This window comes from Hydra vulgaris, chromosome 05, assembly GCF_038396675.1.
Source record: "Hydra vulgaris chromosome 05, alternate assembly HydraT2T_AEP".
Taxonomy (NCBI): Eukaryota; Metazoa; Cnidaria; class Hydrozoa; order Anthoathecata; family Hydridae; genus Hydra; species Hydra vulgaris.
The window spans coordinates 34,550,852-34,569,044 of NC_088924.1; the positions used below are offsets into that span (position 1 = coordinate 34,550,852).

Sequence of the window (18,193 nt, forward strand, 5' to 3'; positions counted from 1 at the left end):
TGATGATGATGATGATGAAGATGATGATGATTATGATGATGTTGATGATTATGATGATGATGATGATTATGATGATGATGATGATTATAATGATAATGATGACGATGACGAAGATGATGATGATGATGATAATGATGATGATGATGATGATGATGATGATGATGATGATGATGATGCAATAAGATTTAAGATTAATGCTGCTGCTACAACATTTATTTGACAATGGAGTAATAATTAAGAATAACAAATCTCAGATAACGACAGAATATAAGATATTTTGTTGAAAAGCTCGTTCAATTAAAACTAAGCATTGTCCATAGGTTTTACAGCTAAAATTATTTGGTGTGGATGGCAAGTAAGACAAAATTTGTTATTCTATGCCATTAAATACATGAGTAATTGGTATTGTATAGAACAACTCAAGATGAACATCACATCCATTTTACTGGTTAAAGTAGACTTATTCTAAAAAATATCTGAGACATGTTGGAGAAGAAAATGATGCATTAAATAGTATGGTTTCAGCAACACTAAATGTTTTTACTGATTATGATACTATTGAATGGTTGAAAGCAATTGCTCTAGATAATACATGATCTAGCGAAGGTAAAACTTGCGAAGGTAAAACTTACCGGAAAATTTACCGAAAAATTTTAAAAAATAACTGCCTGGTAAACTTTTAAAATTTTTTTACTTATTTTATTACTCTTAAAAAAGAACTTTAACTTCTTCGAATTAAAAATTACCGGTAAATTTTGAATCAAATTTTACCGGAATAGTTTCATCACTAACAAGTTCCAACACTGATGTTAACAATGGTTTAGTTGTCTAATTAGTGAAGATTTTTAAACTAGCATTCATATATAAATAGTTTACTAACTTCACAATGGTGAGTTACCTCTTCGTCATGTTATATCGGAATAAGAAAGCTTGATCATAAAAATATTAAAGGAAATGATCATAAAAATCATAAAGGCCTTACTGGTAAACAAATGTTTAAAGTTTTCATATAAAAACAACCTTTTATTAATTCAAAAGTTATGTTTAAAAATCTTCAAGGTTATTCCTGCTGCTTTTTTCAGGAAAGACTTCTTGATGCTATGCTCTAAGACAATAAGAAAGTTGAAAGAGCCCGTGCTCTCAATCAAATTCTTTATATTATGCTATTCAAGAAAATCACTTAGTATTTCAAACAAAAAATCAAAGCTATACTCTTGAACTTCAAGGCTAAAGTTTGGAGATACTGTTTTAAGAAAATTAATGTTTTAGGGAAATTAATCCGAATTTTTAGATAAAAATTAAAGCTAAAGCAGTTATACCCTTAAACTTCAAAGTTGAAATTTGGAGTTTGTTGATGTTGATTTATTACAATTTGAGCGTCCTACTTGATTTTTTATTACCTCATGTAAGTTACAATAAACTATTCAAACTGCATGAAAAAATTCTCTAACTGATCTGCTAAACAACTCACAATTGGTGAAAAGAACTGTAAAACTTTTATCTGAAGCCTTAAAAAAAGCTTATGGAAGGGTGAAAATGCATAACTGCATGCTGATTAAAACCAGAGCAGAATGGAAACCAAGAGAAATGCGACCATTGCATAGTTTCTTCAAAGTGATTTTATTATCTTATATTACAAATATATTTTGAAAATTGCTGTATAAATGTTAAAAACTAGATACATCATATGTAGGGCGCAAAGGCGTGAGATAAAAATTCTAGCTTATATTAAACTAACCTAAATTAAATCAAAATTAGAACACTATGTTAACACTCTCAAATAAAAAAAAATCTTGCAAAAAAAAAAGGATAGTAATTTTGGCAAGACAAGTAGTAAAAGTTTAATTTTGCTACCAAAGAATAGCAAAATTAAACTTTTACTACTTGCCTGATGATTGTGATAACACATGAAACTCAGAGTTGCAATATTAAATTATATTATAAACATTAGCATTTAGCTAATTCCTGGTACTGCGGGTAACAGTAACATATTTATTATATAGCTCTAGTTTATCTATTGAGCACTCTTTCAAGTATACAATATTATACATGATAATATAAAGATATTTTCTTTATTCATATATATATATACACTTACGTATATATATATATATATATATATATATATATATATATATATATATATATATATATATATATATATATATATATATATATATATATATATATATATATATATATATATATATATATATATATATATATATATATATATATATATATATATATATATATATATATATATATATATAGTCAAAAACTTTGAAGTGATTTCCTAAAATTACCTTAAGTCCAAATTAGCTAACTTTTTTCGGAACCGCGATTATATTTATGTATCACGTTAATCCCCAAAAAAGTATGTTTAGACGGTGGTTTAATATATATATATATATATATATATATATATATATATATATATATATATATATATATATATATATATATATATATATATATATATATATATATATATATATATATATAATATATATATATATATATATATATATATATATATATATATATATATATATATATATATATATATATATATATATATATATATAAATATATATATATATCTACTCAAAGTTTTTGTTTTGGTGTTATTGAATTGCGAGAGGGTTGTAACGACACCTTTAAAAGTAAATAAATATCTTTCTTGACTGTACTGAGCCCCTTAGCCTTTGGCTGGTACAATTAGTATTGAAAATAAGAAGTTGTGTTTTCAAAAATATAATACAATTAATATTGAAAAGAAAAAGTTGTGTTTTTCTTTTCAATACTAATTTTCAAAAGTATGAAACTGCGCGTCTTCTGCGGCAAGTTTCTGTATATATTTCCGCCTTGTTCTTTATGTACAGAAGTGAAGATGTCCTTTTGCAAGTACAGACAAACAAATGCTGAATATTTTTTTAGCTGGGTATGATGATAAAGTTTTGGGACTGAAAACTTTGAAACGGTCTGTTTCAGGGTTGACTTTTGTTTTGATTCAATATATCAAGCTCAATCTGTGTCAGATTTTCTTTGAGCTTTGAATCGGCCACCCTACAAATTGTACACTGGCAAGCACCAGAATATTTTGTAGATGGCCTAATGATAATCAAATTGAAATTGTGCAAGTCTGGTTTCTGTTCAATAATACTAACAGTATTAAGTCGTTGTAGTTTGCTTCTACATGAATTGCAAATGCCAGTTGGAATTTTCTCATCACTGAAATTAATACAACACTTGAATATATTTTTGACTCTTTCAATCAAAAAATCAGTTAATATGCGATCAATTTTCTTCTAACAAAAAAATCAAACCAATTTTCAACAATCACCATGAGTTTTTGCTGAATTTAGGCATTTTTTAACAAAGACAAATTAGTTTTTAACAGAAATGCTAATTTATTTGTTTCCATTATTTCAGCGGCAAAAATTTGGCGCCAGCATATTTCAATCTTAAAATGCCTTTAAATTTGAACTTTTATTAAAGAAGGAAAAAAAAGTTAAATAATAGGTTAATACAATGTTGTTTTAGAGATATTTGCAACATTTAAGACAAAACACAAAGTTTTTTTAGTGACTTTTAGCAGTGGAAATGCATTTTGAAAATTAGATTTTTTAGTGTAAATTTGGCAAAAACTTTAAATACAATTTTCTCCTGCAAATATAATGAAAAAATTAAAATTTTTGTTTTAAAGTGATCACTATAATCTATAGAATCAACCCTCAGATGGATTTTTCGGGTCATTTCCGAAGTGGTTATGACCCATTTTTGGACAACAGTGCATGTAGATTGAAGATTTTTTTCTTCTACTGAATATTTTTTTCTGTTATTAACTGTTATTACCAAGATTTATTATATAACAATAGAGTTTCTTTAAATTTAATGATTATCAGTAAACGAAATCTTTCGTAGTTTTAATTTGTAGTAAAAATACTAATTTTGATGTGAAAAGTTGCTTGATGGAAAAATAAACAAAGCAAATTCAGCTACGTAAAAGATCAGATTGAAAAGTTCAGATCTTCACATCAAGTGATGTTGTTGCATAAATTTAAAAAATTGCAAACAATACTATGACATAGATAAACATTTTATGATAAATTTAACGAGTTAAACCAAATAAAAAAATTTAGTTTATAAACCTCCCAGCTAGCACACTTACGTTGGGCCAAAGCATTTAAATACATTGCCAACGTCGGCTGTTTTCTCAAATGCAAATACAACGTTAATCCAATGTTAGTTTTATTGTATTTATATTAATGAAAACCATAATAACGACGTGATTAAAAAATATTAGGAAAACTAAGTTGGTCCTACGTATGGAAAAACATTGCAAAATTTGGCTGTTTTTCCGACCTAAACCCAACGTTGATCGAATGTATAGGATCAACGTTGATCCAATGTATATGGATCAACGTTGACCAAATGAATATAATCCCACATTGATCTAATGTAAATGGATTAACGTTGATTCTATGCTTATAACCCAACGTTAATTCTATGTCTATAGTTTAACGTTGGATTATATACATTGGATCAACGTTGGTTCATATAAATTTGAATAACTTTGGATTATATACTATAAAATTAAATTATATATTATAATTATTATAATTATTATATTATATTATATATTATAGATTATATATTATAAAAAATCATGCTACACCTTCGGAAAGACGGGACGAAACTATACATATATTGGGATCGCCTAACATCTCATCTTTCATTTAAAAAAAGTTTCAAATTCATGACAGTTAATCAACTCTAGAAGTTTGTAAAGGCTCAATCCGTGGTAATGCAGCATTAAGTTTTTCCTTATAAAATTAAATGTCCAATATTTGCGTAATTTATTTCAAAATAAAACTTGAAAGCTGTTTTTATTACTTAAAATTTCAAATTTATTTTATATCGAATAGAAATGCATTAGTTATTATTAAATACCCTATTATTAAATTGATCATTAAATGCTCAAATTAAACAATTTTTTTTTGCACACATATACTAAATTTTTATCTGCAAAAGCACATACGGTCACCAACTTAAAACGATAAATTTAATTAATTTTTACATAACACTTTGAGGGTTGTCCATAAAGTAAGTACACCAAAAATTTAAAAGTTTAACCCCCTCCCTCTGTTGCAGTGCGTGCTTTTATGCCCCTCTCCCCTAAAAAGTACGTACGCTTCAGAAATACCGCCCCCCTACTTTTTCCTTTTTTTTTTCAATAATTAAAAAAGTTTAAATTTAGACAAAATTATATATAATTATGCATAAATTAAGAACTATGTTTTAAATTAAAGCGTGTATCTTTTAAAGTTGATCATATCCCCCGATCCATTACTTTATCAAACGCTTCTAAAACATGTTTTTTGCGCACTCAAAAAAGAGGTTGCCGAAAATTCAAGTCCGCTTTTCTCAGGTCCAGTGTATAAGGGGAGGCATGTGTGCATAGAGGGACACTATACCCCCGAATCTCCTATACCATACATTCTTTAATGATGGCAAACAAGGACCTTTAGTAAGTAAATTCGCTTTTCTATTCCTTAGCAGGCAAATTACACAGGTCAGCTAAAAAATAATTTTAAAAGTTGTTTGAAACTTGATAACTGTTTTTCATGTATTTCTCAGCGCTGATTTCGAAAATGCAATCCATTTTTTCTATCACATCAGGTCTTCTCACGAAAAAGGGATTATTTTTGGGTAAAATAAAAAAATTCAACCAATTTTACAAACGTTGTAGAATTTTATTTTATGTATAAATCATCTTCTCAACTATATTTCAAAAGTACTTACATTTCTCTTTCATGTCTTAAACACAGAATTTACTTTTGTTTTTGTTTGGAATTTCCTTAGTTTCTGTTTTATTTCTAATTGTTATTTTAATATAAATATTTATATGTTATGGTTATGTATAATTTTGAAGTGCCTTCTCTTATTTCAGCTTTTAATTTTAATATACATATATGCTATGCATATATATATATATATATATATATATATATATTTATATATATATATATATATATATATATATATATATATATATATATATATATATATATATATATATATATATATATATATATATTTATATATATATATATATATATACATATTAATAAAAATAATATTAATATTAACAACAATATTAAAAATAGCAATAATATTAACAATAACAATAATATAATTATTGAACCTGAAACATTGCAATTTAACTGCAAAATGTCAATAGCTAGATATCGCAGTTTTGTAGCTGTCAATATTACTGCGATATATCATTAGTTATGTATCGAAGCTAGTTACAACATAACTCAAATCTGTAGAAAGTCAAAGGCAATATATCTTAGCTTTGTGGCTAGCGATATTAATGCAATATATTGATAGCTACAAATCGTGGGTATGTAGTTAACTACAATTTAACAACAAACCTAAAGCTAGTTAATGGTTACATTTTGTAGCTTTTTAGCAATCAATATATTTTTGTTGCTAGTTAGTACATTATTCAAATCTATAAATGCTATGTTACTATGGCTATCTATAACTATGGCGATATGTATATACGTATGTTTATATTTGCACTGGTTTTTAGTTAGCCAATTTAAGTCAACAAGTTTGTAGCATTACTATAAGCCTATAATTAGTTGATGTAGTTAGCTGAAAATAGCTTTTCTAGCGACCGATCTTCGTCTCCAAATTGCTGTCTTTATCGTAAAAAGTTGTTGTTACCTAGCGTAGTTATCGCTAGCTTACATAGTTAGCGATCATGGCCAAATCGCTGTCTTTATTGTTACGAACATTGCAAGCTACATTATTTACATAATACCTGATATTACTTAAAAGGGTGTTTATTGCAAAATATGAGCAACGATTACTATCCTTCCTAGTTCTCTAACTTTCTTTATTCTTTCTAGTTTTCTACCTACCTCTATCCTTTCGAGTTCTATAATTTAGAAAAATATAAATTTCTATATTAAAATAATCAAAGTAATTTTTTTTACTTACTGCTCCATTGAATATCTGTGAACCCACCCAAAATCCAATTTTGATCTTTTACTTTCACAAGTACTAAAGTATTTTTATAATAATAGCAGTTTTGAAAACTCCTCCAAAATGAACTGACTTCATAATCACTGTATTCATTCATTTGCATACATTGAGAAATAGAACTGGTCGGAGCATCAACCTCTTTTAACAACTCATAAATCTTTTTATACTCGTCGGGTGTTTTTAAAATGTTTGACGGAACTGCATTTATAAAGAAGTTGAATAAATATAAAAAAATATTTATTTAACAATGTTTATCATTTGCTAAAATATATATTATAATTCATTAATATTAAACAGTGATGAAGATTTAAAATTTTTTTTTTAATATTTACCTTTATTTGTTTAATATTTAATGTTTAATATTTTAAAATTTTATATTTGAAAAAAATATCATAAGGTTCTTTATATTTAAGTAATATTTTTAATAATAAAACCTAATATTTTTGAAAACAAATTTTTTATTTTTTTTATATTACTTTTTTATTTATATTATATTTTTTAAACTAAATTAATTTTTAACTTAATATTCTTGTTTTTATTCTAGCACTTTTTTGTTCAAATATTTTCATTTTTGTTTTAACAGGTTCAAACCAGAGAAATAATTTTAAAATATATTGGCTAATATTTAATGTAAATAAATAATGTATTACTATTAAGCAACATCGTAATTACTTATTATTGAATACTTACTAATTAATATTAAAAATTTGATATTTTTAACATATATTAGTTTTTTCAACTTACAAATGAATGATTTAATTATAGAAATCCTTTCAATCACAGTGACTCCATCAGTGAACTCACAAGAATATGTGCCACCTTTTGTTATCCTTATCGTAGTATTGAGAAAAAGTTTTGTTTTAAATTCAGTGTGTTCAATAACTTGATTAGTAATCAGAGATCGCCATTTGGCTGAAATTTTTTCAGTTCGTCCATATGTGCCACACCAGAGTGTTTGGGGATAGTTAAAAAGTACTGCTTCTGTGGGTGATCCATGTGAAATTTTTAACGGGTTTGTTTTCAGCTGTATGATTACAGAATCTGACCCTAAAAATAGAAAATGCACTAATTTTTTTAGTAGAAGAAAAACTTCAACTAGCAATTAAAAACTTGATTTTTAATTGCTAGTTGAAGTTTTTAACGAAAAATTGCTAGTTGAATAGTTTTTAACGAAAAATTCTCTGATTCAATCAATAACTATGATGGCATCTTTTTCTTGTTATTTTTATGCATTTTACATAATTAAATATATTATGCAATAGTATTAATTGAAACAGCTAATTTAATTAAATATTTAAGTTGCTACTGAATAAAAAATACTAAAAAGACAAATTGTTTTTGAACCTTGCTTAGACGGTACAAGTTTTTATTAACCAACTTGTTTAATAAGAAAATTTATATATGAATACCACCTTAATAAAAGTTTTTACATTTTTAATGTAGAAACTTTTATTAAGGCGGTATTGATATATAATTATTAGTAATAATAAATCAGTATTAATAAACACTATTAATTAAATAATATTTTTTATAAAATATATAAATGGATGTCCCAAATTTATTATAGCTATATAAAACAAACTATTTTTTATAATTGCTTTTAAGAATAATAGAAAAGATATTTTTAAAAAATCAAATATTGGACAACCATTTGACAAACACAAAATTTATTGTTTCACAAACAAAATATGTTTATAATAACAAATGAAATTAATATCAAAAACATTTTGTTTTGCATTATCAAGTCATGCATGATATAAAATATAATTATATAGTAGTTAAATACTATATGCTATTTATGAATGCATCACAATCATAATTAGGTCAGATACATCACAATCATTATTAGGTTAGATACATCACAATCATCATTAGGTTAAATACATCACAACCATCATTATGTTAGATGCATCACAATCATCATTATGTTAGATGCATCACAATCATCATTATGTTAGATGCATCACAATCATCATTAGGTTAGATGCATCACAGTCATCATTAGGTTAGATGCATCACAATCATCATTAGGTTAGATGCATCACAATCATCATTAGGTTAGATGCATCACAGTCATCATTAGGTTAGATGCATCACAATCATCATTAGGTTAGATGCATCACAATCATCATTAGGTTAGATACATCACAATCATCATTATGTTAGATGCATCACAATCATCATTATGTTAGATGCATCACAATCATCATTAGGTTAGATGCATCACAGTCATCATTAGGTTAGATGCATCACAATCATCATTAGGTTAGATACATCACAATCATCATTAGGTTAAATCTCTTAAATCTCTAGCAACAATAACTTATCTTAGATCTAATATAAAGATTTATTAGTATATTTTTTGAAATAATAATTATTTAATGTAAAATAAATTAAAAATAAAAACTATAATCTCAAAATCATTAAAAACTATGATTACATTGTTAAAATTTTATATATGTACAAGGAAAGTAGTCTTGCGAAGGAATGTCTCCTTTGTTCCTACGTTAGTACTAATGTACTGTTTCAGCTCAACAACTGTATATTAATACAATATTTACAGCATTATATTTTTTATATTATAACATATTATTATTTTATAACCTTATGGTATAACAAGGAGTAAAACTAACAATATTATAAAAAAATATGAAACAATAACAGTTAAAAAAATAAAAACTAATTTTGTTTAAAAATTAACAAAAAACAGGGAAAAAAAAGATGCAAACTGTTTATTAATTAATTTTAATTTAGGCAATTTACATTATATATATATATATATATTATAGACTTCTTGTAAATGCCGCTAAAACTATTTAGGGACCAAGATTCAATTTTTATTCTTAGAATTATAGAACCTAAATTTTGCAAAACTAAGGGAAAAGCTATTTGGTTTTACCTTTGTTTTAAATTTGCCAATTATTATTTACTTTAAGTTACAGTATAATAAATGAAATAAACGTTATATAAGTTATTAAAAACTTACAATATTTTATGTTGCGAACTTTTTTATCTAAAAATCTATTTCGATTTGAGTCTAAGTAATTTACCTAAATAGTTTTCTGCAGTGCATACGTAAAAACCATCATCTTCAACTTGAACATCAGTAATTATAAAGTTTCCATTTTCTGATACAACAGATCTTGATTTTTGAATTTCGCCAAATCCTTTTCTCCATGTAACTTTAGCAGGAGGATTGCTCAAAACGTTACAGGTCGGAAATGTTACATTTGATGCCAAATCAACATAGAATATTGAGGATGAAAAAGATACCTTGGGTTTGACTTGCAATTAAAATAGAAATCGTAAAAGTTCTTAGTTTATTTTGCGTAATATTTTTAATGCAAAAATTTTCATGATGTATAATTACAGCAAAAAAATAAATCAATATGTGTTAGTCATAACGCAAAATTATGCAAAACCCAAACAAAATTTTTTGTACACCTTTTTACAGTTCCAATTTAATTTAATTTATGCTTTAAAAATTTTTGTTTGCTCAGAAACAAAAGTAAAAATCTAAAAGCAAAAAACATCTTGATATTTATCACAATTATATATAATAATAAATAAAGATAATAATAATAATAACAATACTAGTTCTTTTTAAATACAAAAGTGAATACTTTTTTTACGAAAGTAAATGGTATGTTAGGAAATGTTTAATTTAGAGCAGCTAAAACATAATTTGTGAGACATTAGTTAAATACTTTGCTTTCAAAGCGTAAAAAAATAGATTCACTACTTTATTTTTATCTAAAAGAAAACACTTGCTAACCGTAAACATTGTAGAACTTTGCCAAAATCACGTTATTTACGCAGTTTTCAAAAAGGTATTGAGTTTAAATATTAAAATAGGGCAATTAGCGCAACTAATTTTTGTGGGGAAAAACTAGTAATAGGTGAGTGAATGATTATAAGATTAACATGCTTTAATAACGATCCATTTAATATCTGCTTCCTTAATTTTCCAGAGTTCTTTAGAAATTTCCTTTTGTTTTTATATTTAAACAAAAGGTTTTTGTGCTTGCATACCTGAGCTTAAACGAGTTTTCGCTAAAACCAATGTAATATTTTTTTGTGTGATTGGCGTTAGGTTGTGTTAAAGTAGCTTTATAAGTAAAATTTTCAAACTACATTAAATACATTGATTTTGTAATAGCCATATAGTTTTATTACATATTTGCAGTTTTTAACATACAGTTTTTAATATACTTTGTTTGCGTTGATTGGATTTATGACTAGCCTTAAGAAATTTTAATTTTAGACGATATTAGAGATTATTGCTATATCCTGATTTTATCAGCGTATCTTAATAAATAGGTGCAGAGTTTATAAGATTTATTTTTCTTGAGGAGTTTGATGATGTCCTAAGTATAATAGATGCGGGTAACTGTTTTAAAATACTAGGTAGGTGGGTGGAACAAGCAAGGATTTGATTTGACTAACATTTAGCTTACTTTCAGTATTATGGTAAGGGCTGGGAACTCCAGCAAATAAGAACTAAAATAATATCATGGTAATTATCTATTTTTACATTGCATTAAGTAGAAATACTAAGGATATTAATTTTGAATATCTGAGTTATATGTTTTTTAATATTTTTCATTTGAGGACTGCTATGATTTTTAAACACAGCCAAACCATTATCTCTATACAAACACTTCGATTGTGACATCTAATAAAACTTTTTACAAATTAATATTTTTAATCAAGTTTGAATAAATGTCTAAACAAAAAATATCATGTCAAGACATTTAGTCGTAAATCTTATAAATACAAAAGTTTGATATAAAAGTTGTATTTTGTTTATTTAAATTATTAGAGTATGATATGATCTATTTTATAAAAATATCGATCACATGCTGACGAAAGCTGTAGTATTAGCGTAGTATTAGTATTAGTTAGTAGTATTATAGTATAGCGTAGTATTAGTATTAGTAGTAGTATTGACGAAAGCTGTAGTATAAACAGAGTTTAACTCAAATTAGAACTTAAAATATTTTAATTGTAAAATTAATAAAATAACCAAAGGAAATCTCATTATTCATTTACTCGTCTTTTTGCGGCTCAAAAAACTGTTAAACAATTACGTAAGCTAGCATTCAATTAAGCTTCTCGTTGCGTAATATCACTATCACTATCGTTGCGTAACATCACTATCACTGTCGTTGGGTAATATCACTATCACTATCGTTGAGTAGTATCACTATCACTGTCGTTGCGTAATATCACTATCACTATCGTTGCGAAATATCACTATCACTGTCAGTTAAAGTATCTAAAGAGTTTGAGGCTGATTAGTGGGAAAATGTCGGATTCAAAGCTTTATTCACGTTATGCTAAATCTTTTAAATAAGCAGATCTTTTCTGTGTTTTTATCAAAACGTATAAATGTTGCTTTACCTTGTTGAGCCACTACTGCTTTTTACGCAAATATCAAAAGTATTTGTGTAAAAACTTATATATTTTTTACAGCATTGATAGAAACTTAGCCAAAGCGCTTGACAAACATAAACCTACAGGAATAGATAATTTTCATTCCCACAAACTAAAAAATATTCGTTCTTTAATTTCCACTCTAATTACAATCATTTACATCAATTCTTTTTGCTCAGGTTTTGTTTTAATTGGCTTAAAACTAGTTTATAGAAAAGGTCAAAAAACACATCTATTTATAAAAAAGGTCAAAAAACACAAAAATTTGTCGCCCGGTTTAAGTTACATTTGTTCAATGTAAAGTGATAAAAAGGCTTGTTAGAGATTAATTATGGATGAATTGCTTTGTGCAGCACCAACGCAACTAGCATAAAAAAAAAACTTTTCATTAAGCAAAAACATGCTATGCAAATTATTTCCAACTTAAACAGTGTGACCGTGGTCTTTGCACATATTGATATCTCAAGATGTGCAAAGAGAAATGCAATTACAAATCGACATCATTAGAGTAGTCAAGTGATAAACAAACGAATAATCAACCAGCTTAGACAAGCGCAAGTACATGTTTTTTAACAAATATTTCTGCATACTGCGTAAACAAATTTCAATTGATGATAAGTTTAATAATTCTGGCTTCGACTGGCAAAACAGAGTCTATACACATACTTCATAAGTTCGATTCTCAAAGTGTACTTAGTATTGTTATTTGCAACTAGTATTCTTTTTTTGAAATTCTTAACGGCATATTCAAACCTGGGACGATTGAAATGTTTTGAGTCTTTAATTGCTTTTACATAAGACCTCATTTGGAGCATTGTTTAGCAGCATAGGTCCCATTACCAATGGAAAAAACAAATGCTCTTAAAGCTGTTCAAAACTGAGCTACAAATCTTGTCCTATCACTTCAAACCAAACATAAGCACCAAGAACCATTTCCAAAATAGTCTCGTTCAGTATTACAAAATTACCCACTTCAAAAGTAAAGTCAAATGAATCAATTCACCATTACTGGCTCCTGCTTTTCCGCAAACTGGACTAGCTGATGATTTTCGGTTTGGTTTTGCTCACCGCATCGGCCACTAAGAGCTGTTTAACATGTTCCTTTTAAAATATTTTAATCGTGTAGCAGCTGATTAGAGTTCACTACCTCCTGATCTCATCAGCTTTAATAAAATAAAAAGTTCTTAATCTTTACACTTTTGCAGCATTATGCATCTACTTTTTGCTTCAGGAATATTACTAACTAAATGAACAGAAATTTTTAGTTTCTATTCACTATTGTTTTGTTATCCTTCTATTTTAGATCTACCGTAGCAAAGATAGATAACTTTTATCATTTTATTATTGTTATCAAGGTGCTATCAGAAATCCTTACGGTCTTACTACAGAGCATAGTGGAAGAGCATTTACCTCCGAATTTTATGCCTAATTTCCTTACCAAAATCACTTATTGGGTTAAAGCCGGTGTAGGAGGTACGAAGTACTTAACCGGTACGGATCACTGTACAGTAATTCCTACCTAACGGTACCGATTACTTGACACTGTACTTGGGTACCGAACACTTAACATTTTACTTTGCCGTGTAAATGTTTTATAAATATGTAAAAAACGTTGAAAATGATTCTAGCATTAACAAAAAAAATTAAAATCAAACGTCTTAAATTTAGTATTTATCAAATTTTTTATTTTATGTAGTAATGTTTTTATATCAAATTACGATTATAATGTAGTATATTTTATAGCCGCTTTGAAATGATTTAATAGATATTTATATGACTTTAATAAAGTGTGTGTGTATGTGTATGAAGTGTGTGTGTATAAAGTGTGTGTGTATGTGTATATATTTATATATGTTGTGTTTGTATGTATATATATATATATTTATATTTATTTATACGTGTGTGTCTTTGTGTGTATGTGTTTGAGAGCCAATGAATTTATAAATGTGGGTTTATATAGTATTAGTTACTCTCCTGAGCGACCACTTCTATGTTCTTATTGTTATTGTTTTATTTTCATCTTTATAATTAACATTGTTATTCTTCTTATTGTTACTGTTGTTAGTTATTACTGTTAGTACTTATATACTTATTTTAAATGTTTGGCTACTATTATTATCTTTATAATTAACATTGTTATTTTTATTATTTTTACTTTTGTTAGCCATTGCTGTTAATTATTATTACAGTATTATTATTATTAATTATTTTTTTCTTTTTCTATTAATTTGCTGTTTGGTTTATATATTGTTTCAAATTTATGGTGAATATTTGTAGGTCGTCGCGTTTTTGTCAGTTACATAACTGTTTGTGACTGATCCTAACTTTATATTTTTTATAAAGTGAAATAAAATGATTGATTGATTGTAAGTATTTTATGTATATGATATGAACACCTCTTTTATGTATTTTAGTATAAAATGGCAGAAAAAAATTCAACAGAGATTGGTGACTCAAGATCATTTGAAAAAATAACCAAACTTTTATGATATTGAGAATTATTTATCATCAGGAATTTTTCCTGAACATTTACAAGGAAGAGAAAACATAGGTATTAAAACAAACTTTAAAAAACAAAGTGACAGATTTGTAATTGTTAATGGTATGTTACATTACAAATATAAAAAAATCTTACAAGTTACTTCTGGTCCAGAAACCTTATGTGTTGTCAAAGATCAAATGTCGCGTGATCAGTACAAAAAAGCAGCACATGATGGATTAGGCACATCAACTGAATCGAAGGCTTTAGGTGGACATGTTGGGAGAGATAAAACAATATGGAAATTGATTGATTCCGGCTATTGGTGGCCTAATATGAATAAAGATATTCGAAACTATGTTGCCACTTGTGTATCTTGTCAAAAATCAAATTCAAAAATGAAAAAAGTTTCTCCAGAGTTGCATTCAATACCAGTTCCAACTAAAGTATGGCATCAAGTTGGTGTTGATCTCTGTAGTCTTCCTAAAAATCCAGAAGGTTATGTTGGCATTTGTGTAGTCGTTGATTACTTTTCAAAATGGGTTGAAGCAAAGCCTATTTATAATAAAAGTGCTGAAGAGGTATCCAGATTTCTTTATGAACTTATATGTCGTCATGGTTGTACATCAATTCAAATTAATGATCAAGGTCGAGAATTTTGTAATAAAGTTTCTGAAAATTTGTTCGATCTCACTGGAACCTGTCAACGTATTACTTCAGCTTACCATCCTCAAGCAAATGGTCTAGTTGAAAGAGCTAATAGAACTATACAGGGCTCTATGCTTAAAGTTCTAAATGGAGAGCAAGAAAAATGGCCTCTTTCATTAGATGGCATACTGTTTGCATTTCGAACAACTCGCCACAAGTCAACTGGAGTTACTCCCTTTCAAATTATGTATGCCAGGGAGCCAGTCTTACCCTTACATTGCATCAATAATGAGCAAAGCTTAATTCTTGATGTACCTGTTGATTTAGACAAAGAAGAAGGTATTTTTTTAAATAAATGAATAAAATTAATTTATTAAATTTTACTTATTTCATTTAGTTTTTATTTTAAGGTATTTTGGAACTGGTTGATTTGCATGAAAACTTGAAACAAATTAAAAATATCCAGTGTATAATTCATGAAGAAGTAGAAAAAAATATAAAGAAATCTCAATTGAGACAAAAGAAGGACTACTAAAAACGTCACAAAAACCAAATTCAATTCAATATAGGTGATGAAGTTTTTGTTTACAATCTTAGACGAGCTGATAGAAAGGGGGATAAAGGAAAATCTGTTTGGGATGGCCCGTATGAAGTTATAGAAATATTTATTGATAAAGGACTTTATCAGTTGAAACAAAAGAATGGGGAAATACTTAGTACCAAGCACCATGGTTCAAATATGAAACTTTTCGAGAAAAGATCTGAGATTGAAACACCTAAAAAAAGATGCGATGAGGTGTCTGATCTGAACCTTTAAAAATTGTTGAAGTTCTTGTTAGCAAATCAAACTCTTTTACACCCACCAATAGTAAATGGAGAACAAGAAAATGCTCTTTGTTGAAGATTGAAGATGAAATACCTTATAAGAAAGGCTTTGCTATACGAAAAAAAAAGTTACAATTGGGCAAACCGATCAAGGTTGATAAAATGAAAGGTGATGGAAGTTGCTTATTTCGAGCCTTGAGTCAGGAAGTTTGTCTAAGCCAAGAATTTTATAAAATACTGCGTCAACTAGCAATCAATACTCTTTTGAAAGCAGAATATAGAAACGCTTTTGATGCTTATATATCAAAATCGGTTATAAAATACATCAGTGATTCAAAAATGGACACTGACCATATATGGGGCACTGATGTTGAAATATATGCATTAGCAACTGCCCTGGATACTCCAATTGCTGTGTATTTTAAGCCTCCTGAAGCTTTAGTATTTTCGTGGTATTTTTACAAACCTCTTCTTAAAGATGCCAATAATTTTAAACTGATGGAAATTAAAGAAAACGACCAAATAGTTTATCTTCAAAATACTGGTGTACATTATGATAGAGTTGTAACTGTTGGTTGATTTTTGTTTCCATTAAGTTATGTTTTTATTGACTATTTATTGACTATTGTTTTGTATATTTATATTTCTTATTGACTTTATTTTAAGATTGTTTTGACTATTCTTGTAAATCCAGGATATTAATCCTTAGACGTAGTGAAGAAATAAGACAACTTTATATATCGATAAAGGGCATCGCAAATTTTAAAAGATAATCTTAGGGGAGAAGTGGAACAGCCCAAAAATTATAATTCAGAGAGGCGCCTAATCACTTATCTAATGTGAACAATTAGATTTCCTCACTATTCATCAGAATTTGCTTTGTTTCCCTACGTGCGCTAGTAATCCTAATTTTGAAATGTATCTTTAAAAAGTGTTTATATAAGGGTGAGGTGGAAAAAAATATATATATATTTATGCACCGCTGATTAAATGCATAATTCGATTGGTGAAATCTTTTTAACATTTTCATGTCGACTAGGCGATTTTATATCAAGTTATTTGAAGTGTTAAAATCTTGCTTTAAACTTATTTGTCCCACTTCTACTCCCACTTATCCCACTTCACCCTAAAAGCACGGTTTCACTAAAACTAAAAATGTATATACTTAGTTATAATTTCCTGGATTAAAAGGGGATTGAATCGATGCCTAAAAATAAGGTTTTATGTTAAAAACTGGTTTCGCTCAGTTCAAACTTCAAATAAAAAAGATATTGCAATTGCCCAAAACAAAAAACTCCTTTTGCAAATTAGAAATTTTTTTTAGCCTAAATCGTGTTATAAAATAAACTTTATCTAAATTTCAGTTTATGAGAAATAAATAATTTTATACAAAAAATATTGATATTTTCTTCAAACACGTTTTCTTTGCCGTTAGCACATGTTACCTAAGTTAAGTGTTTGGTGCCTGGCCGGTAGGAATTACTGTACAGTGATTTGCACCTAGGCAGCGAGTACTGTACAGTGTTTGTTACCTTTCGGTACGGCTAACTGTACAGTTTACGCTACCGTTAAGTCAATCCTGCCTACTACACCGGCGTCAAACCTTGAACATCTTGGTGTTCAAGGTTTCGCTGCGCTATGACTGTTTAGAAATCAGAAACGTTTACACGTTTATACGATTTTTACTGATTTCTTTTCTTTTTTTTTCGACTTGATTTCTGCGCGCATAAATTGAATATATAT

At 27.4% G+C, this 18,193-nt stretch overlaps 1 protein-coding gene across 1 annotated transcript in view; it reads right to left on the minus strand.

Moving 5' to 3' along the window:
* LOC136080802 (contactin-5-like) overlaps positions 1–18,193 on the minus strand; it is a 41,369-nt gene that overhangs the window by 1,697 nt on the left and 21,479 nt on the right. Inside the window, exons 5-7 of the mRNA XM_065797992.1 lie at positions 10,113–10,346; positions 7,807–8,109; positions 7,018–7,260 (exon numbers count right to left, since the gene is read on the minus strand). Coding sequence (XP_065654064.1) covers positions 7,018–7,260; positions 7,807–8,109; positions 10,113–10,346 — 780 coding nt within the window. The remainder of the gene's footprint in view (positions 1–7,017; positions 7,261–7,806; positions 8,110–10,112; positions 10,347–18,193) is intronic.